This window comes from Cynara cardunculus, assembly GCF_001531365.2.
Source record: "Cynara cardunculus var. scolymus isolate 2C chromosome LG 13, CcrdV1, whole genome shotgun sequence".
In the NCBI taxonomy this organism is placed as follows: Eukaryota; Viridiplantae; Streptophyta; class Magnoliopsida; order Asterales; family Asteraceae; genus Cynara; species Cynara cardunculus.
In genome coordinates this window covers 10,494,888-10,521,089 of record NC_037540.1, presented here as the reverse complement: position 1 = coordinate 10,521,089, position 26,202 = coordinate 10,494,888, and the positions used below count along the sequence as shown (strand labels likewise).

The 26,202-nt window shown below is 35.5% G+C and overlaps 3 protein-coding genes across 3 annotated transcripts; 2 read left to right on the top strand and 1 right to left on the bottom strand.

Annotated features, from left to right (window-relative positions):
- The first annotated feature begins 6,169 nt into the window (after positions 1 to 6,169).
- LOC112524255 (G-type lectin S-receptor-like serine/threonine-protein kinase At4g27290) lies at positions 6,170 to 9,443 on the top strand. The gene is made up of 7 exons (XM_025134011.1): positions 6,170 to 7,445; positions 7,587 to 7,718; positions 7,816 to 7,973; positions 8,110 to 8,320; positions 8,406 to 8,643; positions 8,745 to 8,895; positions 8,966 to 9,443. The coding sequence occupies exons 1-7, from the start codon at positions 6,170 to 6,172 to the stop codon at positions 9,251 to 9,253; spliced, it is 2,454 nt and encodes an 817-aa protein (XP_024989779.1). The 3' UTR covers positions 9,254 to 9,443.
- A 1,626-nt stretch (positions 9,444 to 11,069) lies between these two features.
- On the bottom strand, positions 11,070 to 12,476 carry LOC112524259 (chlorophyll a-b binding protein 6A, chloroplastic). The gene is made up of 4 exons (XM_025134016.1): positions 12,147 to 12,476; positions 11,873 to 11,975; positions 11,512 to 11,800; positions 11,070 to 11,330 (listed from the first exon to the last, which is right to left on the bottom strand). The coding sequence occupies exons 1-4, from the start codon at positions 12,338 to 12,340 to the stop codon at positions 11,176 to 11,178; spliced, it is 741 nt and encodes a 246-aa protein (XP_024989784.1). The 5' UTR covers positions 12,341 to 12,476; the 3' UTR covers positions 11,070 to 11,175.
- Positions 12,477 to 19,948: 7,472 nt separating this feature from the next.
- LOC112524256 (G-type lectin S-receptor-like serine/threonine-protein kinase At4g27290) lies at positions 19,949 to 23,031 on the top strand. The gene is made up of 7 exons (XM_025134012.1): positions 19,949 to 21,209; positions 21,358 to 21,474; positions 21,607 to 21,770; positions 21,839 to 22,049; positions 22,171 to 22,408; positions 22,512 to 22,662; positions 22,753 to 23,031. The coding sequence occupies exons 1-7, from the start codon at positions 19,949 to 19,951 to the stop codon at positions 23,029 to 23,031; spliced, it is 2,421 nt and encodes an 806-aa protein (XP_024989780.1).
- The last annotated feature ends 3,171 nt before the right edge of the window (positions 23,032 to 26,202 follow it).

Here is a 26,202-nt window from a genome sequence, read left to right as displayed (position 1 = left end):
AATGACTTATTTGTTCCAAAAATTGTCCAAGGAGTTATTTAACATTTTTTGGAATGTCCAAGAACTTATTTGTTCCAAAAATTGTCCAAGGACTTATTTAACATATTTTGGAATGTCCAAGGACTTATTTGTTCCAAAAAATTGTCCAAGGACTTATTTAACATGTTTTGGAATGTCCAAGGACTTATTTGTTCCAAAAAATTGTCCAAAGACTTATTTAACATGTTTTGGAATGTCCAAGAACTTATTTGTTCCAAAAAAAAGTCCAAGGACTTAATCATTCCAAACAAGAAAGTCCATTGGTTTTTATTGTACTTTTCCCAAAATTATATTTACACAGTAATTAAATTAACCAATCCCTTTTTTTATAAACGTTACGTGAATCAATGTGCGCGCTGTTTTTGAAACCTTTTTTTATTAACTTGGATATCCAATCTGTTATGTGAGTTGACTAATCTTAGGGCGACCACCTGCTTTGCAGATAGCCTGTAGTCACCGTATTTGAACTTTCGTGGCCACAAGGAGATTTTTATTCCTCATTGGATTTGAACCTGAGACCTCCTGGTATTTTTGACCTTTGGAGTCAAGCCCAAACCAATCATGCACCACCCTTGTGGTTTATTTTTTGAACCTTTGTGTTAGACGGGAATTTAAAATCACATCATTTTATTTGACAAACGAGGCTCCACCTTATCTTTCTTTTAGCCTTTTGTGATTGTCGATCATTGAATAGTCTAACTAAGAAGTGAAACTATACGTTTTATCATTTCTCGCACGGGCTCCCGACATATGTAATCACCTTTTGTATTGTTATGTTAGATCAAGAAAACGCATAGGTAAGTCCCTTCGTATCTATCCATAAGTCATGTAATCAATAAGTAAATAAGTTTTCTCTTGGGCAGTAAACTAAGGGGGTGTTTGGTTCATGAAATTTGGTGGAATCGGAAGGAATTTGAATGTCCAGATGTTTGACCTACCATGTTTGGTTCACAGAATAGATGTGAAGGAATCCTTTTAATTCCAACAAATTCCTTAAGTCACCGATTTCACAATTCCACCGCATGTACCATTGATTTCAAATTCCAATCCGACAAATTCCTTAGCCCTCATCCAAATTCATCGACGTTATATCTCGATTTGCTCTGCTCTGCTATGCTCGATCTCGTTTAAAACTAAGAATAGCAACGAGCCAGGTTCGGGCCGGTTATTGGTATCCCCGTCCCCAAAACCGATAACTAAAACTGTCTCCTTGACCGCCCCGATCCCCATCAGGGATCTTATCGGGGATCCCCATCGGTCCCCGCGGTTTCCCCGATCCCTGTTGGGGAACCCGTTAAGGTAAAAATCCTCTTTTTCCTGTTCACTGTTGGTTATAGCGAACCCGAAACCGAAACCCGAAATAGATCTTAAAAAATTACAATATGTTAATTTTCACAACTAAAAGTAAATTACACTTTAAAAAAAATGCAAGCTTAAATCTCTCAAACATAATCAAACCAATTACAAACAATGTATTACAATATAAAACTAAACAGAACTTCAAACATCATATAACTAAAATCACGATTTCACAATTAGACAAATAAACTAGATTTTTTCGTGAGTCTTATTTGGGTTGTTGAAGTAAAGTGGATAAAAGTTTTTAAAATTTTAATGTTACTATTTTCTTTTAATGATATTATATATATATATATATATATATATATACACACACATATTAGGCCGGGCAGGACCGATGATCACCGTCCCCGCCCCCACCCCCGTTAAAATCCCTGAATTTGTCCCCGATCCCGCCCCATCCCCGATAAGATGTCCCTAAACCCGGCCCGAAAGTTTTGGTTTTCGGTTTTCACCATTGGTTTCGGTTTTTTTTTGCCATCCCTATTCAAAACTGTTCGATCTCATTCACTCTGCTCGATTTGGTATGCTCGACCTCACTCTCTCTCTCTCTCTCTCTCTCTCGTTCTTTCCATCCTAAAAAGGATTTTCTCGAAATGTCATCTATGTAATTTTCTCGTTGAATTCCGTGATCAAAACAAAAAAATTTCAATTCCGTTAAGAATTTCATTCTAATTCCGTCCAACCAAACGCAATCAAAAGACATGGTCAACTTCCATCAAATTTCATTCCATTCTCTCAAAGTCAAATTCATTTGATGAATTCCAATTCCATCGAATTCCACTCTACAAACCAAACACCCCCTAAATCATTTTCTAGCATCGTCATTTTGATTTTTAATCTAAAGTTAGTAACTCACTCATACATATAGCTTCCTATTTTCCATGTTCGTTAATGCCCTAGTTGTCAATAGTTGTATAACTTCGAAATCTCATCTTTTTGTGTAGATCAAGACAAAAATATTCGTCAATCGACATGCATCATATAAATTTTCGTTTTACAAGAACATGTTGGAAAAAAGACATGAAAAATGCATCAAAGATATCATTTCAACATATGAAAATTGGTTTTGGTTGTAGAAAATCGACATAATTGTCAAAATTGGCGGGCAATTACTAATTCTAATTCCATTATTAGTTGAAATATATAAATTTCAATGATTAACGAGGAATTTTGTAGTTTTATCGTATGTTTGGTAGTTTCATGATTGAATTTTAGCAGACAAGAATGTTTCTTGAAGAATCATTCTATACTTGTATTTTACTTAATAATGAACACATTATATTCGGAGACTTAGGGGCTGTTTGGCAGTTGCTGAATGGTTTTGTACAGAATGGTAAGTGGTCAGAATGGTTAAGAGGGTCAGAATGGTTAAGTGCTGAATGAAATATGGTTGTTTGGTAAATGTTTACTGAATGACAACAAATTATCATTTTAACCCTCTTCTCATTGCCTCTACTCTTTCCAAATATCAGGCACAACTCATCATAATAAGGATACCAAAATTGATTCAACAGATACCAAAATGATACCAAAATGGCTTGATTCAACAGATACCAAAATGATACCAAAATGGCTTGATTCAACAGATACCAAAATGGCTTGATTCAACAGATACCAAAATGATTAGCTCATAACTTGAATCCACCAACGATCAAATCGATTACCTCATTCAAACAGCCCTAAGGAGACAGAAAGGAAATTACCTCATTCAAACAGCCCTAAGGAGACAGAAGGGAAATACCTGAAATCAAGTGGGAGACGATGTAGAAGACAACAGAGTCAATGGAGAAGACGCTGGAGAACACGATCGAGTGGGATGAGGAACGAGGATCTTGCGTAGGAGGAGAGACCGGCGGGAAGCAGTAGGGGTGGCGACGATCGTGGGGGGGGGGAGACGGCCGGCGACTGGAATCGACGATGGGAGGGGGAAGCCGGCGACTAGAACCGGCGAATGGAGGGGGATGCGATGTTTGGAATCGACGATGAGAGGGCAGAGTTGGAAAAATAAACATCTAAATGGTTGAGTGAAGGTCTAGGTGCAAAATGGTTAAGAGGTTAATGTAACCATTAAGATGTTGTTTTTTTTTTGCCAAACAGTCTTGACCTCTTACCGATTAAGAGGTTGACTCTTAATGTAACCATTAAGAGCCAAACAAACAGCCCCTTATTTTGCTTACCAATTATTAATGAATACAACATCAAATTTGGTGTTCTGTTGTTCATATATATTATTTTATAATAAATTAATTGTAAAATATATTATTTTTGTTATGTTGATGGTTGGATATGAATTATTCTTTTACAGCAAAAATTACATAATTATATATAAAAAACAATGTTGACTGTTGAAGATGAATTATTCTATTGCAACAAAAATTACACATTTATATACAAAAATCTTATCGATGTTGGAGATGTTCTAATAGCGATATACCATGTATTCAAATCAATCAATTAAAGATGGTAAAACAATCGTTTCTCATTGTGAGTGTAAGATATGAGTTTTTATTATCTCTGGGAGGTCTTACTAAAATTGGATACTAGATATGGTGTAGAAGGTACAAAGTGGTTATGTCGTATGATTTATCGGTTGCTAAAATTGGATACCAGATATCTTCTTGTGTAGAATAATGTAACACCCCCAAATTTTGAAAGAGCGACTAATTTTTTTTTTATAATAATATATCAAATTTCATTTTTGAATGTCAACACTTGGTTACCTATAACTAGTTGTGTACCCGCACAATGCAATGAGAGCCATTAATTTTAACGATTTTGAAGTTTCACTAGGTTTATTAGATAAGATTTAACGATGATATAAGTTATACTTGGTCTTTACATATTAATACAATTTGAATAAATAAGAATTATGGTTCAAATTACATGCTAACGATGAAAAAAATTGTATGACAGTTTAAAATCCAACATATTTAAAAGACTTCATAAATGTATTGGATTTACACCAAAAGATCGAGAGCAAAATACTCATATTATTGCACAACACATGGTTCTCATACTAGTATTCATTAAATTGTTAGGCAGGTAATAAATATCCACACATATTTGGTAGGCAACTAGTTTTTACTATCAAGACTTGGCTCGAAGGAAAAAAAAAATGACATGAATTGCAATCTATTTGTTAATCAATTCTATTATAGTAATGGGTATTTTAGGTTTTGATTATTAATTAAAAATATTAAAGGATGATTGGTGTTGTGGTATGACCGAATAAAGTACAGCTTTATTGAAAGTCAAAAGGTGAAACTATAAAAAAATTATATGCATTATTTGTAATATATAATTAGTATATACTTAAATTATTAATTAGAAACTTCTAGATATAGATATGAAATTAATCATTGTACTTTATAAAACCAAATAAAAATAATACTAATATACTTCATTCGTCTTAAAACAAGTGTCTATAATATAAAAAAAAAGGTATATAGTTTTAAAAAAGTGTAATTATTATATTATTAATATATTAAATGATAGTTTTGTCTTTGATAATAAAGAGAGTAATCAATTTTTCTATTTTATAATTAAGGATAGAATAAAAAAAAATATGCACTTATTTTTTCTAAAAAATGACTTTTTAGGACAAATGGAAAAATGTAGACGCTTAAAAAGAATAGACGGAGGGAGTATTTCATTTTCTATGGTGCAAACGTAAGTATAATTCATCTTTAATTTCCTCCTAAACCACCGACAATGATATAAATTGTGTTATGGTGATAGTTTTAATTATGCTTTCTTAATCAAAGCTTGTGTTAATTCACCAGCTATTAATCCATGTCGGGTTCGCTGCTCCAGTGCATGACTTTCGTATTTGGGTTTCAGAGACGGTTTTGGTTGATACGCATGTGGGTATTTACACGAATGTCAGGAAAGTGTTTGATGAAATGCCTGAGAGAAATTTAGTCACCTGGAATGTGTTGGTAATGGGATTGGCTAAACAGGATGAAATTGTGTTAGCAAAGGTCTTTCTTTGATGTAATGCCGATTAAGAATGTTGTTTCTTGGAGCAGAGAGACTTGAAGAAGCTGAAACGATGGCTTTGAGGGTACCATCAGATATGGTTAACGATGCCAAAAGCGTATTATGTGTTTGAAATGACAAAGGGGGTTCGGAAATGGGGGAGAGGGAGAACATGGAGAAGAAGCGAAATCAAATAAATGGTTGCTGTTTGTGTTTTCACTTCATCCAAGGTAACAAGAGAAAACATAGCTAGTGAATATATGCTTAGATATCTATATATGCCTTCTTATAATTACATTAAAGATTTTGACGATATTACCTTCTTTGTGTTTTATTATTATATATTTAAATATAAGTTTTATTGCACACAGTCAGCCATATAATTCTATTATGCCAGATAACAAAAAGAAATAACAAGGATAACCGGTTTACAAGATGATAAGTTACAATTATTAATATAATGAGTTGATTTTTTAAACTACAATACCTAAATAAAAATAGTAATTCAAAAATAGAATGTTATAAGAAGAATACATGATAAAATTAAAAATTTGATACTATAATAAACAAACACTTGGAAAATAAAAATTGTTGTTTCTTGTTTATCACTATTTCTTTTAATATTATGCAATTTGAACGTGTGAATGTAGGTCGGAGACAGTGTGTTTGTCAATGATACTTTCAAGAACGGTGGGAATAAGACTAACCCAAAACATTGACCTAGACTTTTCATATATCAATCATACAACTACCACCATCTTGGTATACTTGCACAGTCAAGAACAGATCAATGGAGGGCACTTCCATACCCGTATTCTTCTTTACTCTTTTATTCTTGCTGCTATCATCAGATTGTGCTTCACTACATAACTTATCTGCAAATCAAGCAATCAAAGATGGTGAAACCATTGTTTCTGATGGTGAGATGTTTGAATTGGGCTTTTTCAGTCCTGGAAGATCCACCAATCGGTACGTGGGTATATGGTACAAGAAGATATCAACTCAAACTGTTGTATGGGTTGCTAACAGGGAGACACCCATTACTGATACATCAGGCATGTTCAAAGTTAGTAGAGAGGGAAACCTGCTGGTTACCGGTGGTGGCGATGCTGTAATCTGGTCATCCAATTCCACACTATCTGCCAGGAATCTTAATCCGGTGGTGCAGCTTCTTGATACCGGAAATCTTGTTCTGTGGGATGAAAGTAGCACCAAAGAAAATCCCGTCTGGCAAAGTTTCGATTACCCAAGTGACAATTTGCTACCAGGAATAAAATTCGGGAAGGATTTGGTAACGGGTAGAGAAAGGTATTTGACATCTTGGAAGAGTCCTGATGATCCTTCTATAGGTTTGTATAGTGATCGGGTAGACACAAATGGATATCCGCAGTTAATTGGGTGGCGAGGTCAAGTTATGCTATCAAGACTTGGCCCATGGAATGGTCTAGGCTTTAGTGGATTTCCTTCTGACATACCGAATCCATTTTACTCTGTAGAGTTTGTTATTAATGAGAAGGAAATATATCATAAATTCGAACTTACAAGTACAGTTGTTCAAAGGGTGTTTTTGACATGGGACGGCAAGACATTGCACATGCATTGGCTGGAGAGAACCCAAGAGTGGGCTGTGTATCAAGATATGGCAGTTGATGGTTGTGGTCGTTTTGCACTCTGTGGTCCTTATGGAATGTGTAGCAGCCTTAAGCATCCGCCCTGTAGTTGTATGGAAGGTTTTGAACCAAGACATCTAAAGCAATGGAAAGTATCAGATTGGTCAAGTGGGTGTCGACCCAAAAAGCCTTTTAATTGTGGGATTGGGGATGGGTTTCAGAAATTTAAAGGAGTGAAGCTTCCTGACACAGGACGGTCATGGTATAATGTGAGCATGACCCTGGCAGAATGTGAGGTGGCCTGCAGAAGGAAGTGCTCTTGTACAGCTTACACGAATTTAGACATCAGAAAAGGCGGAAGTGGATGTTTGCTATGGTTTGAAGCGCTGATGGATATCAGAGAGTATGAAACCGGTCAAGATCTTTATGTAAGAGTGGCAGCCTCTGAGTTAAAAGGTATGTACACATGTTTAATCAAGAATAATTCACCTTTTGATCTAAACATTGAAAAGCTCTCAAGTCATTCTACTATTAGCTTTAATTGACTAAATATATATATATATATCTTTACTGACTACTATAATTTGTTAATGAAAGATTATATGGTCTACAACAGAAGGCAAGGAGTACTCATCATCATCCTGCCAATTTCGTTAGCTCTGCTGCTTCTTTCTGCACTAGCCTATGCCCATAGAATAAGAAAGAAAACACCTCTCAAGAAAGGACAAGGTAACAAAAAAGACCCATTTTTTACTTCTAAAATTGAAACAGAATGTTTATAAGAGTGCAAATGTAATATAAAGCATTTAAACACATCCTTATGTAGGAAACCGGGAATCTGGCCTTGACAAAAAGAATTCAAGTATGCAGATGGAACATCTTGATGATTTACCCTTTTTTAGCCTATATAAAGTAGCCGCGGCCACAGATAACTTCAGTTCATCCAATAAGATTGGAGAAGGTGGCTTTGGTCCAGTTTATAAGGTAGTTTATTGATATTTTTTTGATAGAATGCAATGCTTATCAGTATCTTGAACCAAAAGGGTACTGTAAAATGTATAGAAATATGTAAGTTAATAAGTTATCGATCTTAAACTCTGCTCAACCTCAAATGTTTCAGGGTGTGTTGGAGGATGGAAGAGAAGTAGCTGTAAAGCGACTGTCAGAAACATCTCAACAAGGGTTTGATGAATTCAAGAACGAAGCCGTTTGTATTGCCAAGCTTCAACATCGGAATCTTGTGAAGCTTCTTGGGTATTGCATTAATGACAATGAAATGATGTTGATTTATGAGTATATGGCTAACAAAAGCTTAGACTCATTTCTTTTCGGTTCGACTCTCTTCCTGATCCACCTCATGTTCATCTTTCATGTAGTAATGTTGTTGAATACCTTACCAAATTTCACATTCCACAGATGAAGGAAGAAGTTCAATGCTTGATTGGCCTCAACGCTTTCGTATCATACATGGCACGGCTCGAGGTATTCTTTATCTACATCAAGATTCCCGCCTCCAAATCATCCACAGAGACCTCAAGGCTGCTAATATTTTGCTGGACAGTGACATGAATCCAAAAATATCCGACTTCGGCCTTGCTAGAAAGTTTGTAGGAAATGATACATCTGATAAGACAAAGAAAGTGGTCGGAACATAGTAAGAATCCATAAAACATGATTCTGTTAGCCCATAAATTGGAAAATATAAGAGAAACTCTAATACTGATCTTCCGTATTATTTGTTTAACGTTGGTGCAGTGGCTACATTTCTCCTGAGTATGCAGTACACGGGCGTTTCTCTATAAAGTCAGATGTATTTAGCTTCGGCGTTCTAGTGTTGGAGATTGTTAGTGGGATGAAAAACAGAGAATTCTCTCATGAAGATCATAGGGATAACCTTCTTGGACATGTAAGTTAACTTGCTAGACTATCCAATATCTCTACTAGAATACTAAAATATGAATTTTGGTATGGTGTAGGCATGGAGACTCTATAAAGAAGACAAGTCGATGGAACTTATCAGTGAATCTATACGCACATCTTGTGTCATCCCAGAAGTACTACGATCGATACATGTTGCGTTACTATGTGTGCAACATCATGCAGAAGACAGGCCAACTATGTTGTCAGTGGTTTTGATGTTGGTTAGCGACAGCGCATTGCCTCCACCTAAACAACCAGCTTTTTTCACCGAAGAGAATTCTCGTGAACTTGACCCTGTTTCATCAGTCGATGAATACATGATAACACTCTTGTATGCTCGATAGCGAGCATATGTTTCAGAGATGATCATCACACTGGTCAAGTTTTGCATTCGAATCTAAGCAACTTCATCGGTTATGCATGATGCTTTGTTAAGTATGTTGAAATAGATTCTTGCATGTAAAGTTTAACTGTAGACTTCTGCTTCATTGTGTTTGACTAGTTGTTTACAAATACAACAAGAAGCAATATTTTATTGTAAAGTAGTGATATAAAATTATTTATTAAAATATATTTTCTAATTTAAATCATATTTAATTAACTCTGTGGTTAATTCGTCTTTGGTTTGTTGAAAGGTCAAGATTCAAGTCTTTGGTTTCACGTAACCTCTTTAAAATAAAATTAAGATAGAATCAAAACCTAACCGCTGTATTGGATTAGTTTCTAATTATAGCTATATATCTAAACCAGTCCTTAGTTTAATATACAACTTGGATTAATTAGTTTCTAATTATAGCTATATGTCTAAATCAGTCCTTAGTTTAGTGTATAATTTGGACTAGTTTCTAATTATAGCTATGTTTCAAAATCAGTCCTTAGTTTAGTTTATAATTTGGATTAATTTCTAATTATAGCTATATTTTTTAAATCAGTCCTTCATTTAGTTTATATCTATAATTTTTAACAAACATATAAAAGAAATGTTTTAGTAAAATTTGGTCTTCCAGAAACATAAATGCTTGTTAAACATTACTTTCTTTCTAACTGCTAATTTTACAGGACGAAAAACGTAAAATTACACCATTGTTAAATGACCGTATATAAGAATATTTATTATTATTTATATTAAGGGGTGTTTAGGATTGCTTATTTAAAACAACTTAAGCTTTTTCGTAAAAGTGCTTATCAGCTTATGTGGTGTTAAACTGGAGTTTTATAAAAAAGTGTTTGGATTAACTTATAGCGGTACTGAAACGTAATAAGCTGATAAATTGTTTTTTTAGTGTTTGGTAAATTTTGCTTATACATGTAAAATGACCAAAAAAGACATGAGGAAGGAGGAACTATGTTTGAAGGTCGCTTATGTAAGAAAGAACCCTAAACCCTTTTCAGAAAGTGATTACTGAAGGAAGAAACCTAAACCCTTTTCTATTTTGTAGGAACTAGTTGAAGATCGAAGGTTTGATTCTGATTTCTATAGGTGAAGGTGTTAATCGAATTCTATAGGTGAAGGTTTCAATCGAAGTTTTGATTTCGATTTCTGTAGGTAAAGGTTTTGATCAATTTCTGTAAGTGAAGGTTTCAATCGAAGGTTTGATTTCGATTTCTGTAGGTGAAGGTCTCGATCGATTTCTACTGATGAAGAAGAAATCACAAGAAGAAATCTGGTTCGATTTTCGAGGAATGGTCGAAGGTCCATTGATTAGCTGGTTGCTGAGGAAAGAGACGTCTGGGAGAGTTTTTGGTTAAAGGAAGGAGGCATATGAGGGATAAAAAGGTAAATTGGTTTCCAAACATAATAAGTTGAATCTGACAAGTTAAAAGAGAGTAATTTATCAAAAACTTCTTATTACCGGTTTGACACTCATATAAGCATCTTTCCTTCCCCCATCCAAACACTAAAAACTGCTTATTATCGGTATCGCAACGAAATAAACCAATAAACAGTTTTCATAAGCAATAATAAAACCATAAAAACTATATTTGTTATCTATACTATTAAATTTAAAGTGGTTAATATCACAAAATTTATACAATCATTTAGCACTGAATGACTTATCATCAACTTTGATGTAATAACCTCCCATATATTTTTTTATCTTATGAATTAAGACTTGAATTCATGAATTTTGTAACTAGAATTTGCAACACACTTTGAAATTGATAGAAAGCAATTCAACACTAATATATAAGTTCATTTCATTACAATATGAAGGGTTTACATGGATTTTACATATGAATTTGGAGATCATTGGGAACCCATATTTCAGTTTGGGAAAATTCCTTTAGGAATAATGACATCTCCAATGTTGTTGTGCCATGGGTCAGCCAAGTGAGTTGCCAAGTTCTCCAAAGGTCCGGTACCGGGGTAAGCCGATTGTTGCACGCAAAATCCCACAAATGCCAACAACGCTAAACGTCCTATAAAACAAATCCAAATACCTCATTATTGAATTATATAATATTTATATACGTCAAAACTCACTCACAACTTGAACTCTTGACGTTCAGTATGACCATTTTGGTAGATACAAGAGACCCCATTATGCATGCATACATACATATATATGAATATACATGTTTAACTAAGCGAAAATATTACCGTTTTTTATCTCTTTGACCTTGTACTCTGCAAATGCTTTGGGGTCTTTTGAGTAGCCCAATGGGTCAAAAGCGCCACCGGGGTACTTCTTCTTTTCTGGGTCTTTTTCCATGCTCCTTTGGTGCTCTACGAAGGCAATGGAGATGAATTCGATCGCCAAAATGGTGGGCAGGGTACCCCATGGAACAGGGTTCCCTAGGTATGTTGCTTGACCTCCGGGAAGAGCAGCCCATTCTTGTGCTTTTACCCAATTGCCCAATCCTAAGGCTTCCGGTAGCAAGATCCCTGGCTGCAATATTCTAACAAGTTAATGTATGTTTTCAAATTTATGCCGATTTGAATGGTTCAATAGATGACTTACAACTGCAAGCATAGCCCATCTGCAATGAATGAGCTCCGACTCTTTGAACCTCTCGAGGTTCTCTGGGACCTCACCAAGACGAAGTGGGTCAAATCCGAAATCCCTGAAATTAAACACCCAAAAATAGCTCTTACACTCAACTGTTGCACGATTTGTTTCCATATAATAGTGGAAATAGATTCTTGATGGACATAGTTTGAACCCTTGACCTTTAGGAGGCTAGGATTTAGCAGTGCACCAGATACAGTTTAGAGTTTGATAGTATAATAGTTACCCGGGTGCAGATCCATCTAGATATGGTGGTCGGGGTTGACCGGGCATCCAATCAGCTGTCATGGAGATCCGAGAAGCATTGGTGGCAACACCGGATAGAGGCACAGCCGCTGCAAATCTTGACTTGGAAGAAGAGAGAAGCGAAGGGCGGCCGACGGCGGGGATGCCGCAGCTCATTAATGTATTAGAAGCCATTTCCAGAAGAAAAAAGGGATATGGAAATGGAGGATTTAGGGAAAGAAGTGGTGGTGGTGGTGGTGGTGGTGGAGGATGAATAATGGTGATGATGAGGCTGCTACAATACAACTAATATGGAGGAGATTTTACAAGGCAAATCCAAATGCAGATTGTTATTGGCCATGTGTTGGGGGATACTGGCCTGTTACTGGGCCACGTGGAAGGTTAATCCATTCAAGTGATTACGTGGCAGGTGAGGGGTAGTCTTGTAATTTAGTTTCTGGTCTGATTTTTTCAGGTCAATTGGGTGGTTGACGTTTATTTGCATTGAGAAAGAGGAATCAGAGGTTGTGGTCATGAACGGATCTGGGTTTTGCCACTTGTTCCTCAACTATACTTTATCCATTCATTGTATGGGATGAGGGTGATATGGAGTAAGTTACCGTGAAAAACGTAAAAGTAATCTGAATTTTTGATAATTTTTAATCACATGTTTATTCATGAATTGCGTTTTAGAAGGGAAATGATCTGGTGTATTTCGATACACCTTATTAGTGTTGACATTCAATTAGGATGGATCCAATAATAAAGATATCTTCTTACACTTTCCAAAATAACTTTTCTTCTCACCGCAAACTAATCTCATCTTACAAACAGGTCAAGTGGGTCCGTGTGTATGATTTACTTGGGCCATGTAATATTCTCAAACGGAATGAAAGAAATAGCAAATGTAAAATGAGGTGGATTTCAGTGATAATGAAAGTTATAGTGAGAAGGGTAAAAATGGACTTCCACTAATTGGTCAATCATAATTGAAGATCAACATTAATAAGATGCACCAGATCAATTCTCGTAATTACAAATCATAGGGTGGGGATTAGATTAAAAGTAATCAATAGTCCAGATTTCTTCTTACGCTTCTCATACTAACTCTTATTATTACACGATCGTTATTCATGTAGAATGGGTTATACGTGTGATAGGTTTGTAAGAGCATCTCCAAATCTCCAAAATAAAAAATCAAAACTTCAATTCTTTAAAAAAATTGCATTCAACTCCAACAAATCTCTATTTTGGATATTAAACATTAATTACATTTTAAAATATTTTACACATGTAATAAAAAATATTATTTCTCTCTCATTAACATTTACCACAAAGTTTCTTATCGATGAAATTATAATAAAAAAGTTCTTCTTTTGGGAGTTCTCCCAACTTGGAGAAAGTTTTTGGATGATTTGTTGGAGCACAAATTTAACTAAAATCTGCATTTTCTTCATTTTAAAGAATTTGTTAGAGATGATAAGTTGTTGATCCCCTCAAATCCCCAAACAGACATGTCTTCTTCATTAAGAATCTGCAATTTTGTATCTGTCTTTGTCAAACACCATCTTCTTCTTCATTTGCACAAATCGTCTCGTGAATCAACATCTTATCTGCTAAGTTTCTCCCTTTCCATCATCTCAGTTGATGATGAGTTGAGTATTCGTTATTTTCTTCTGATTTCTTCTAGTTAGTAGTTTAGGATTCTTTCCAATTTAGTTACGTAGGTGTATGTTGTAAGCTATAATGAATACGTGAATTTATGGTTCTAACATAAAAATACATATTTGTAAACAAAATCAAAAGTTGCCGCTTAGAGATGCCCATGGGCTAGAATTTCTCGGTGTCGGCTCAACCCTTCCAAAACCCGTCTTAAAAAAAGCCTCGTCTTTATCGGGTCTAGACCATGCTTTAGGTCTGAAAGAGGATCTAATCGGGCTTTTTCAGGCTGGGTTTTCCAAACTCAGCCAAGTTTTTTTGGGTTTTAATCGGGTCTCTTAAAAAAAAGTTGGCAAGATTAGACTCAGACCTAGAGGTCGTTTATTAAACCTTACTGAATAAGCACTTACCGTTATCACTTACCTTAAGCATGACAAAGAACGATAATCTTACCCGGTAAGAGACATAACAAGGATCAGTAGTCTTACTCAGTAAATAAAGAAAACGACTATTACCTAGTAAGCATTTACCAAATTTAAGACCAGTGGTGGACCGTGTAATTTCTTTGAGCAGGTCCACCTTTAAGGTGGATTAAGAGTCAGTAAAATCTCGGTTTGACCTACGGAGAAATTCAACGCCGTTTTCACCAAGGGAAAAGTCAATTGTGTCGATTTAAGGAATAAAATATATTTTTTTTCAAATGGAATCGTCATTGATCCTTAAAATAAATGTGTTGCCCTAAAAGTGAGATGAAAAATGATGAATTGATAATTGGAAGGAAAATAAATCATGAAAAAAAATAATAAAATCAAAATGAGAGAAAAAATAATAAAAAGTAGTTTTGACAGAGTAGTAAATGCTTATAATTATACTTGAGTTTGTGAATTCAATTCTTCTAACTATATTTTCTCTGTAAATATTTTTTAAAATAAATTTAAAAGATAAAAAGGTAAATTTTCACCTAAAAGATTTGGTCTTGTGACATCTTTTATATAAAGTTGTAATCCAACCATCCATCTATGTTTAATTTATTTTATAAATTTGGTTTCAAAGTATTTGAGAGCACCCCTCAAATCAAGTGGGTGCACTTATCAGACGACTGAATTTTTTCTATTGCAATAACTAAGTGAGCGGATGCCACTCAGCTCCTAACAGGTCCGTCCCTGTTTTAGATACTTACCAACAATCCATTAAAATGACCAAAAGTGTTACACTATAAAGTAAATAAATATGATATCTGTTGCCGGTAATCGTTTATCAGATAATCATTTATCAACCCACACTTTCTTGGAACCTAATTTCGGGCTTCTTTTCGTATATCTCCATTTTCGCCAGATAGGCTGAGCTCCCCCAGTTAAAAAGAAGCCCAATTAATAAAAAAAGGCCCATACTATAAAACTAAAAATATAGCCCATATGCTTTCTTCATTGACATTTGACGAATTGACGCTAACGGACACAGTTCACCAGGCTCCCTCGGACCCTCATCGACGAGAACGAGACGACGCTCACCAGGCTCCCGCTGAAAGCTACCTGCTGTCGCCTGTCTGCCATCACCCGCTGAACCCGCCTGTCTTCCATCGACGATCGCCTCTCTCATTTTGGGTAAGCTTTTGTTGGGTTTTGTTCATAAGCCCCTTCAAAATTGTTTCTTGATGCTTGGCGCTTCTAAAATTTCACAAAGCTTCACTTTTCACACACTGTCACGGTCTCATCTTGGTATCTGGTGTAAGACCGAGTTAAAGAGTAGGAACTAGGGTTCAATTGTTGTGGTTATTGGATTTTCCATAAATTTTGCAGCCAAAATTTGATTATCAGTTGTTGGGTTCGCCTTTGAAATTGTCCAAATTTAGTGAAAGCCCTTTAAGAAAATTAATAGGTTTATGAATTTATATAATTACATTCCAGGCTCCCATAAATGTAAATTCTGTCTCCACCCCTGTTAAAAATTATGTGGTTTTGGTCTGTTAAAAATGCAATGGGTAATGTGAAAACAAGTGTAACAGTTGTTTTGAATTCCCATATACTTGAGCAAATATTAGCCGAGATCATCCTATTTTATGCTTATAAAAGTGTCAAGTTTTTGTATAAATTTAGACACAAGGCCCTTGAACTGGTTACTGCACCTTTGAGTGACTTGTTCCAGGCCGTATCTGAATCAGTAAGTTGAACCAAATGGATGAACTGTGTAAGCTGACATTTACAATAAGTACCCTGCCTTCGGAATTTTAAAACGGATAACCAATTGATTTATATTAGCACGACGGTTAAATGAGTTTAAAGTTCTTAAAACGTTGCTGTTAAATGCAATTTGCAAGAGTATGTGTTGATTGTTGGTCCGAGCCAACAGTTGGTTTGTAGTTAGATGACAGCTTGTGAGATTAGAATATGGCAGTCGGTTGTTTAGTATGAATAAATTTCTTGAGATTAGTGTGTTAGCACTTTCAATCTTGTTCTCTTGTGATCTCGTAGGGGTACCCTGTGTATATTGGTTAAGGGGAAGTTCCATAATCTTAAGAGAGAGAGAAAGAAACTGTAAGTAATAATAGTTGTTGTCGTGGAGTAGCTATGATCAATTTCCGTCAAGAGTTTCTGAACCATATAAAAGTTCCTGTTTTGCTCTCATTGGAATGTTTTGCCGTATAATGGTTCTTCTGACCCAGCTTTTTAAATAAGCAGGTTAATTTAAAATGATTTAGTCAACAATGCCTGACCATTGTCCCTAATTTTCAGAAGCTTCATTCTTTAAGAACCTGCGTTTGACGGTTGGCTAAGATTTGAGGCTAGACTTTTGGGATATCAAATAGAATTGCTGCAACATAATGGACCCTAAATACACGGGAGAAATGCTAAGGTAATCTTTGCTGAAATATTTTTTTCCCTTAAGCGACTCGCAGTACATAATATTCTTGTTTTATGTGCAGGCACTTGGAGAAGCAGGATGAACTTCTCATGGATGCTTATAGATCAATGTCGCATGAATTGCATAAACTTCAGGTGATGCATTTGTTACATTTATGGTTATTTATCACTCCCCCTCTCAATGAAACGTTTGATTTTACACAAGTTTATAAAAATATCTTGACCATTGGCTAGTTTTGGTTCAACTTGCTTTTGTAAACAAAGTTAGATCAGATGTATACTTTCAGCAGTTTTCGTTGCTACTACTGAAACACTCTCCTCTTATGCACACACTTGAATAGGGCGGACCTATTAAGGGCTGAGCGGGCTCCTGCTCACTCAATTATTGTAAGAGAAACATATTAGACGTTTGAAAGATGCACCCGCTTGATTTTGGAGGGTGCTCTCAAATATCTGAAACCAAACTTATAAAAAACATGGGTGCGATGGTTTAGATAGTTAGATTAAATCGTGACTTACGATAGGTTGTAGGTTCAATTTTTACATCTAACCAATGTTTAGTTTCATCTTTTAAATTTCGGCTCTGGCTGGCCCGTGCCTACAATGTTATTACTTTAACAGGAAAGATGCAGCTACAGTCTACAAGGATCGAACTCAATTATAGACATAACTACCACTACAACCGGCCAACTTTTTGTTTATTTTTCTCCTATTTTGTCTTCATTACTTTCTTCATGATCTATTTTCTTTTTCAATGCAAATTCATCTTAAAAGTTGCTGGTTTTTATCTCGTTTTCAAAGCAATGTATATTTATTTTATAGGCAAGGTCGATTTCATTTGAAAAATGTATTTTATTATCCAAATTGACACAGTTGACTTTTTCCCAAGTCAAACCACTACTTTGTGGACCCTTGATCCATCTTTAAGGTGCATCCGCTCAGGAAAAATTCCTGAGTCTGCCGCTGCATTTGAAGGTTATTTGGAAACCACAGAGAGTAAACAGGAAGAAAATTGCATCTAGATTTTATTGGAAGCACTTGATTATATTGAAGAGTTGAGTATTAATGGGGTTTATAAGTTTTTTGTAGGTTGAGGAAGAAATGCTAATGCGTGCGTTTTATGATCTCATGGCGGCTCAAGGTCTAGCCACCAAGGTAATACTGAACGCAAATCAGTCTGTTCATACCATGCTTTCTTATCGTAATTTTCCATTTAAGGTCATACAGCTTATGATCCACTGAATCTTTTACGTTCGCTTACTAAATATTTATCTGTTATTTTATAGCTGATAGCTCGGATGTCGATTTCTTTGTGGTAGCCATGAACCTATACCGTAATTTGAACTTGCTTTTTGATCTTACCTAAAGTACCTAATAACTAGAAAAGTAAACAAAGTAGAGATATCTTCCATTACCGTGACATTTTCCCCTTTTACCGTCCATGAAAATTGCATAACCTACCGTTAAAAGTTCAATTCAGCTGATGGCGTGGTGGTGTTGTTGCAGAAAGACGATGGTAGAAATGGTTCAGAAGAATTAAAAGCGTTGGTTAACGTCGACACTCAACAAAACCAGGAAAGATGATAAAGAGTTGTTTTGTTTTGTTGCCAAAATAGATTCACAGTTAATACATGTTTCTACACCTTCAGCGTATTCTTCTTATCTTCTAAGTGCATTGTCTTAATCATTCAGACACTTGTTCATTCACTTTTATATCAAACATCACTATTCTCTATATACCAAGTGTTGTCCTCTTGTAGTTGTAGTTTGAATAAAATATTCCACGTAAAAAAGGTCTAAGCCGATGGGCGATGGCCCAAATGACCGTTTACGCTTTCAAGCATTTCATAAAGTTTATGGACCAAAATAGTAAGTTAGGTACGGAGTCAATTTTATCTATTCTAGATTAAAGTATTGAACTTTCTAATTTGGTCGAATATTAGTTATAAATTACTTTTTTAAAGCACTATATATTTTATAATAGTTTTTATAGGTTGTATTATCTTTAAAAGATGATGATGTATGTTTTTTTATTCTTTGACTGATAATTGCCTCGGTAAGCTATTACCTCATCAACTAGCTAATAGTTTGTCATGTGTATCTTTGAATTCGTTTTTTTTTTTTTATTATTATTAAAAAGAGTACTTCTTTTTAGATTAAGTATATGTTCTTAACAATTTTTTAAGGAAAGAAAATTCAGAAAGTCCGACGAGTTTTTTTTTTATGGTCAAATCAAGTCGTTAAACTATTTTTTTGAGTGTAAAAACCATTAAAAATCCAACCGTTGCTTTTATGGACTATCAAATATTAATATGTGAATAAAAACATATTATATGTAATTGTTTGATCAAATGTTTTTGACTCTTTATCCTTTATTTGAACATGTAAGACATGTTAGAAAACCTGTATATAGAAAAAAGTCAAAATGCTTTTTTAAAATTTACTGAGATATTTAGTATTAAATATATTATAGATTTAATATATGGGTGAGAGGCGGGGTGGGGATCACGTTGTCTGGCCTCGTTCCTAAACCTGGTTTTTAACTTTTGGGGATCCTCATCTTCAGTCAGTCCCTGGTTTTGCAAAGAATCCCTGAGCCACGGGGCGTACGTGTCTGGTTCCCCAATGGGGAGGGTCACATTCCCATGCCTAGACGACGATAAGGCGATGAGTGGTTTGAATGACATAAGGTTGAGAATGGTATAACTAATTTAATTGTTTTTTACTTTAAAACTTTCTTTAGCCGATTTCAAGTAACTATTTTGGGTTAAAAGAATGTCGGTAACCAATTTCTAAAAGTTCGAATATTTATTTATTTGAAAAAAATTCAGGGACTTAATCATTTATAATGTGAAAGTTTAATTTTATTTTTATTTCAAAGAAAGTTTTGGAATCAAACCATTCAAAATGAAAAGTTGGTTAGTTTTTTTTACCTTTTTACTGGAAACTAATCCTGATAAATTATGACTGTAAGAAACCAGTCATGATGAATTAAATAGCCACCATTGTTATATACATCTAGAATAAAACCCTGATCAAATGAGATATTCCAGAATAATATACAACACCACAACCCTTTTTTTGTATTCAAAGACGAGGCTTTTGACAACAAATCCTCTTGGTCAAATGTGAATGAAACTTATATTTTCCAAATGGAAGAAGAGCAGATTTTCAAAACGCGTAGATCAAAACATGTCTTCAACCAATTTATCACATATCATACATACATACATACCATTTTCATCACCCAAACACACCAACAAAAAATAAAATAAAAACAAAAATGGAGGTTTCTTTCATGATTCTGCTGCTATTCTCAGGTGCTATAGCTTCTTCTTCTGTTGCACTACACACCATACCTGCAAATACCAAAATCCAAGATGGCAAAACTACTATTGCTTCACCTGGTCAGGTCTACGAACTTGGCTTTTTTAGCCCTGGAAACTCCAAGAAAAGGTTCTTGGGGATATGGTACAAGAAAGCAAAATCTACCATCGTCTGGGTTGCTAACAGGGAGACACCAATCACTGATACATCCGCCATGCTCAAACTTACCGGAGATGGAAACCTGTTGATTCTTGATGGTGGCAATAACCTCATCTGGTCTTCCAATTCCACGGGATCCGTCATTAATCCGGTGGCACAGCTTATTGACACCGGAAATCTTCTTGTCTGGGATAAAAGTAGCACCAACCGAAATCTGATTTGGCAAAGTTTTGATTACCCTGGTGACACATTGCTACCCGGAATGAAGTTTGGGAAGAATTTGGTGACGGGAAGAGAATGGATCATGACATCTTGGAAGAGTCCTGATGATCCTTCTCTTGGTAAGTATCAGAATATGATAGATACAAATGGATATCCACAAATAGTTGGTAAGCGAGGTCCAGTTCTACTAACGAGACTTGGACCATGGAATGGGCTCGGGTATGGTGGTTGTGCTCCTGACATACCAAATCCAATTTACTCGACCGAGTTTGTTGTTAATCACAATGAAATATATCACAAATATGAACTTACAAGTTCAGTTCTTCGGAGGATGGTTTTGACATGGGATGGCAAGACCCTGATTTTACATTGGATCGACCGAATCCAAAACTGGGTTGTGTATGACGATATTGCAGCAGATGCTTGTGGTCGTTATGCACTCTGCGGTCCCTTTGGAACCTGTACCCTCAACAAGCATCCACCTTGTAGTTGTATGGAAGGGTTTGAACCAAAATTTCCAGAAGAATGGAATGGATCTGATTGGTCGAGTGGGTGTCAACATAAAAAGCCTTTCGATTGTGGAAGTGGGGATGGCTTTAGGAAACTTTCTGGAGTAAAATTTCCTGACACAAGACGTTCATGGTACAATATGAGCATGACCCTTGAAGAATGCGAGACGGCCTGCAGAAAGAACTGCTCTTGTACGGCTTACGCAAATTTAAACATCAGAAATGGCGGAAGTGGATGTTTGTTATGGTTTGACGAACTGATGGATATAGGAGAGTATGATGTAGATCATAACATATACATAAGAACGGCAGCCTCTGAGTTATCAGGTACATACCTTTTGATCGAAAACAGTCACAAGTCCAGAGAAACGGTATTACCTTAGCTTAAATCGGACTTCCTAGCTGATCCATTTATGTGCTAAAACCTGTTGAACATACAAATTTTTTTACTAATGATTATAATCATTAACACAAGGCCACAACAAGAAGAAAGCAGCACTCACCCTGATCCTGCCACTTTCCTCAGCTGCACTGCTTTTGTCTGCTGTAGCATATGCCTGCAGAAAGAAAAAGAGAAGGCGCTACAAAGGAGGTAGTCATTTTCCACTTTTAGAGAGAAAACAGTAGCAAGCATCATTATGAAATGCAAGTTTATGAGTGTATTCTTTAACAGATGCATGCACTCAATAGAAACTGAACATATTACATATATATCCTTTTGTAGGAAAATGGGCGCATGCCCTCGATAAGAAGGATCACACCCGCAGTGCTCAGATGGATAACCTTGATGAACTACCATTTTTCAGCTTGTATAAAGTAGCTAAGGCTACTGATAACTTCAGCATTGATAATAAGATTGGAGAAGGTGGATTTGGTCCTGTTTACAAGGTAACTTATGAGACTTGAATAATGAATAGAATTGTAAGTAATCTAAGCTCTTGACCTTAATCGTTTAGGGTGTACTGGAAGATGGACAAGAAGTAGCTGTGAAGCGGCTCTCGGAAACATCACAACAAGGGCTTGATGAGTTCAAGAATGAAGTCATCTGTATTGCAAAACTTCAGCACCGGAATCTTGTGAAGCTTCTTGGATACTGCATTCATGGAAATGAAATGATATTGATTTATGAATACATGGCTAACAAAAGCTTGGACTCGTTTCTGTTTGGTTTGATTCTCTCTAGTGTCTTACTTTCAAACTTCTTCTAGCAATTGATGCTGTAGAATTTCCTGCGTAATTCATAAGCAGATCGGCTGTATACATGGACTAAGCAGTTCATATTGCGCAGATGAAATCAGAAGTTCAATGCTTGACTGGCCTCAACGCTTTTGCATTATCCATGGTATGGCTCGAGGTATTCTTTACCTACATCAAGATTCCCGCCTTCAAATCATTCATAGAGATCTCAAGGCAGGTAATATTTTGCTGGACGGTGATATGAATCCAAAAATATCCGACTTTGGCCTCGCTCGAAAGTTTGTAGGACAGGATGCCGAGGCTAGGACAAAAAAAGTGGTCGGAACTTAGTAAGGATCAATAAATTAACGTTAACACTTGTTTTCCAAAAAAGGGAAAGTAAACAAACAAACAAAAACTCTAGTGCTAAATGGTCGTTGAACTTTGGTGCAGTGGTTACATTTCTCCCGAGTATGCAGTACACGGGCGTTTCTCTGTAAAGTCGGATGTATTTAGCTTCGGTGTTCTTGTGCTCGAGATGGTGAGTGGGAAGAAGAACAGAGGGTTTTCTCATGAAGATCACAGTGACAACCTTCTTGGACATGTAAGTTAAGCTGGTAGACTAAAGCTCGGTATCTGGAGAATTAAGTAGTATTCTCTTAGCATACTTATTATGTATTTTGGTTTGAGTCAGGCGTGGAGACTCTATAGAGAAGACCGATCCATCGAAATCATGAGCCCATCTTTACGCAACTCATGTGTTATCTCTGAAGTACTCCGATCAATACATGTTGGATTATTGTGCGTGCAACATCATGCCGAAGATAGACCGACTATGATGTCCGTGGTTTTAATGTTGGTTAGCGAGGGTGTGTTGCCTCCACCTAAACAACCTGCCTTTTTCACCGAAGAGAGTTGCGACGTTGCACCATCACTTGATGAATACATGATAACACTATTGTATGCTAGATAGAAGCAAATGTTTATGCCAGATGTGGAAAGTAGAAACACCTGTGTGGACTGTTCCATATATATGATCAGTTTTAGAGGAAAACAACAAAAAAATGAAAAACTGAGGAACACTCATGTGCATACAAATAATTTATAACTAATTCCGGTATGCACGTGTGCACAACATGCACACATGCATAAAAACCAAAAAACAACTTCAATTACCAGCCAGATGAATGGTTATCGGGTGTTACTCAGTTTTTCATTTTCTAGGAGGTTTTCCTCAATCTTTCTCTCTCCTCTCTCTCTCTCTATATATATATACGTTAATCCAGTGGCACGGCTTCTTGATACCGGAAATCTTCTTGTGTGGGATAAACGTAGCACCAACCCAGATCTAATTTGGCAACCAGGAATGGGATGAGGTTTGGGAAGAATTTGGTGACAGGAAGAGAGTGGACCATGACATCTTGGAAACATCCCAACAAGGGCTCCATGAGTTCAAGAATGAAGTCATTTGAATTGCAAAACTTCAGCACCAGAATCTTTTGTGAAGCTTCTTGGATACCGCATTCACCCGGATTGTTAAATCGGACGAATATGAATGGTATTGTCTGGATTAGCAATCCGGACAAGGTTTTTGGGATTTATTCTAAGAATTGAAATGATTTTGATTTATGAATACATGGCTAACGGACTTGTTTCCAGGGTCGGATGTAGCATACAAATGGTGGGGGATGGCCCCCGTTGAAAGAAAGAATTCTCAATTATTTGGGTTAAAATTTAAAAACCATTTTTTTCTTTTTAACTTTCTACCGTAGTTCCTCTTAGTAATTTTTGGCCTGCGTCTCCACCAACCAAAAAATTAACTTGAAATCAACTAAAAAAAACCCAAAAAGCCCTAGAAAAAATCAACCAAAAAACCTTAAAAATCTCTTCAAAATCAACAAAAAAAACTTTAAAAATCTCTTGAAACGATGGAATTATGCTAAAAATATACCAGACAACTTTACAGGCCTTTAATCTACCTTAAATATGCCCCCACTAGGCCAAAATCCGTCACTATTCGTTTCTATTTGGTTTGACACTGATTTCACTAAACATGGTACCTTACTCCACAATTTATGAAGTAGTGATGTTAAATTTCTTGCCAAATTATGAATAAATCGGTAGAAATCAACTAATGAAGGGATTTCTAATAGATGATACCAGAAGTTCAATGCTTGAATGGCCTCGGCGCTTTAGCATTATCCATGGGATTGCAAGAGGCATTCTTTATCTACATCAAGATTCCCGCCTTCAAATCATCGATAGAGATCTCAAAGCAAGTAATATTCTGCTGGACGATGACATGAACGCAAAAGTATCCGACTTTGGACTTGCTAGAAAGTTTGTAGGAACGGCTAATGCTGCTAAGACTAAGAAAGTGGTCGGAACATAGTAAGAATCTAAAACCATGGTCTACTATAGATTCATTTAATTGCTTGTTTTTCCCTAGTAAAAAGGAAAAAGAAGACCCTAACGATAACCTTGTCAATTTAATTTTTAACTTTACTACAGTGGTTACATTTCTCTTGAGTATGCAGTACATCTGTACATGGACAATTCTCTGTAAAGTCAGATGTACTTAGCTTTTGTCTTTTGGTGTTGGAGATGGTGAGTGGAAAGAAAAACAGAGAATTCTATCATGAAGATCACGATGACAATCTTCTTGGACATGTAAGTTAAATCGATACTTACAAAATAGCAATTTCGTCGGCATGGAAACTCTACAAAAAAGGACTGGTCCATTGAACTCATGAATGCATCTTTATACGAGTCATGTGTGTCATCTCAGAATGTTTGAGATGCATTTACCTAGCTAGCATGCATTATTAGTTTTGGTTTCGAACTTGCATGCATCGAGTCTCGAGTGAAATTGATCCCATTCAAATAACTTGTAGAATTTTCGGTATGCATATATAAAACATCTCAAATTCGATATGCCCAACCGATTTGCCATCGTCTTTTGACCACCACTGTAGATAAAACTCATCCGGTACATGTTCTGAAAACCTAAGAATGCTAACACTTTTGGAATAGTTTACTACATGATGTCATTTGTCGTCCGATATTGTTCCTGCCACCAACAAAAACCCTGAAAAATATTCGGTAATCGTATTATTGATAGGTCCAACGAGTGTTTTCCAAATTCCAATTGCATGCATCAATGGGCTTTTAAAGTAGGTTGAGAGAGAGAGAGAGAGAGAGAGTAATTAATGAAAAATAAATAATATATCAAGCAGGAATGGACCCATAACTTTTTTCAAATGGTGACATCATTTGACTATAAGAAAAAACTATAGGAAAAAACTTTCAAACATTGACAGCGGTTGACTATAAGAAATAAATATACGGAATTTTTTTTCAATCGGTGGCACTATTTGACTAAGAAAATGACACTAACAAGATTTGAATTTAGGTCTGGAGTGGAATAAAAACCTTGCAAACCAACTCTACCAAATAAAACTTGTTCTCATTGTAGTTTCAAAATGGCACACAACAGATTAATACGGTTGCACATTTCACGAACCTAAATTTTTTTACCTTTTGACAGAGAAATAATACGGTGGCACGTGCCACCATAACCACCATGGTAGGTCCGCCCATGATATTAAGCATATCTGAAATATATATATATATATATATATATATATATATATATATATATGATATTTAAGACAACATTAAACATAAAAACTCAAGTTATCATATTGTATGTATAGAGTAATCTTAGAACTTATGAGATATTTCGAAAACATACATAAAAAGAAGTCAACGGTTTTTTAAAAGTCTAAATATCTAAAAAAAAGTTGGACTAAATACACGTTATATTTATTAAATAAATACATTATATTGTTCAATGCGATCGTTCCTATTGATTTCCTCCCTAAACACATCAATATTAAAATTTATTTTTTATATTTTTAATATATGATTTGACTTAATTCTATAATAAAAATCATTAAAAAAAAGGAAGACTAATGACATCTTTTATACCAATGGCACCCCTAAAACTATGTAATCATTTCACTTTTTGTTATCTTTTTGTTGTCTTTTTCCTTTTTATTCTAACTTTTTTAATTATCTTATTATAAATATATATTATTACAAATATTATTTTTTATTCTATAAAAATATTAGTATTAAAAAA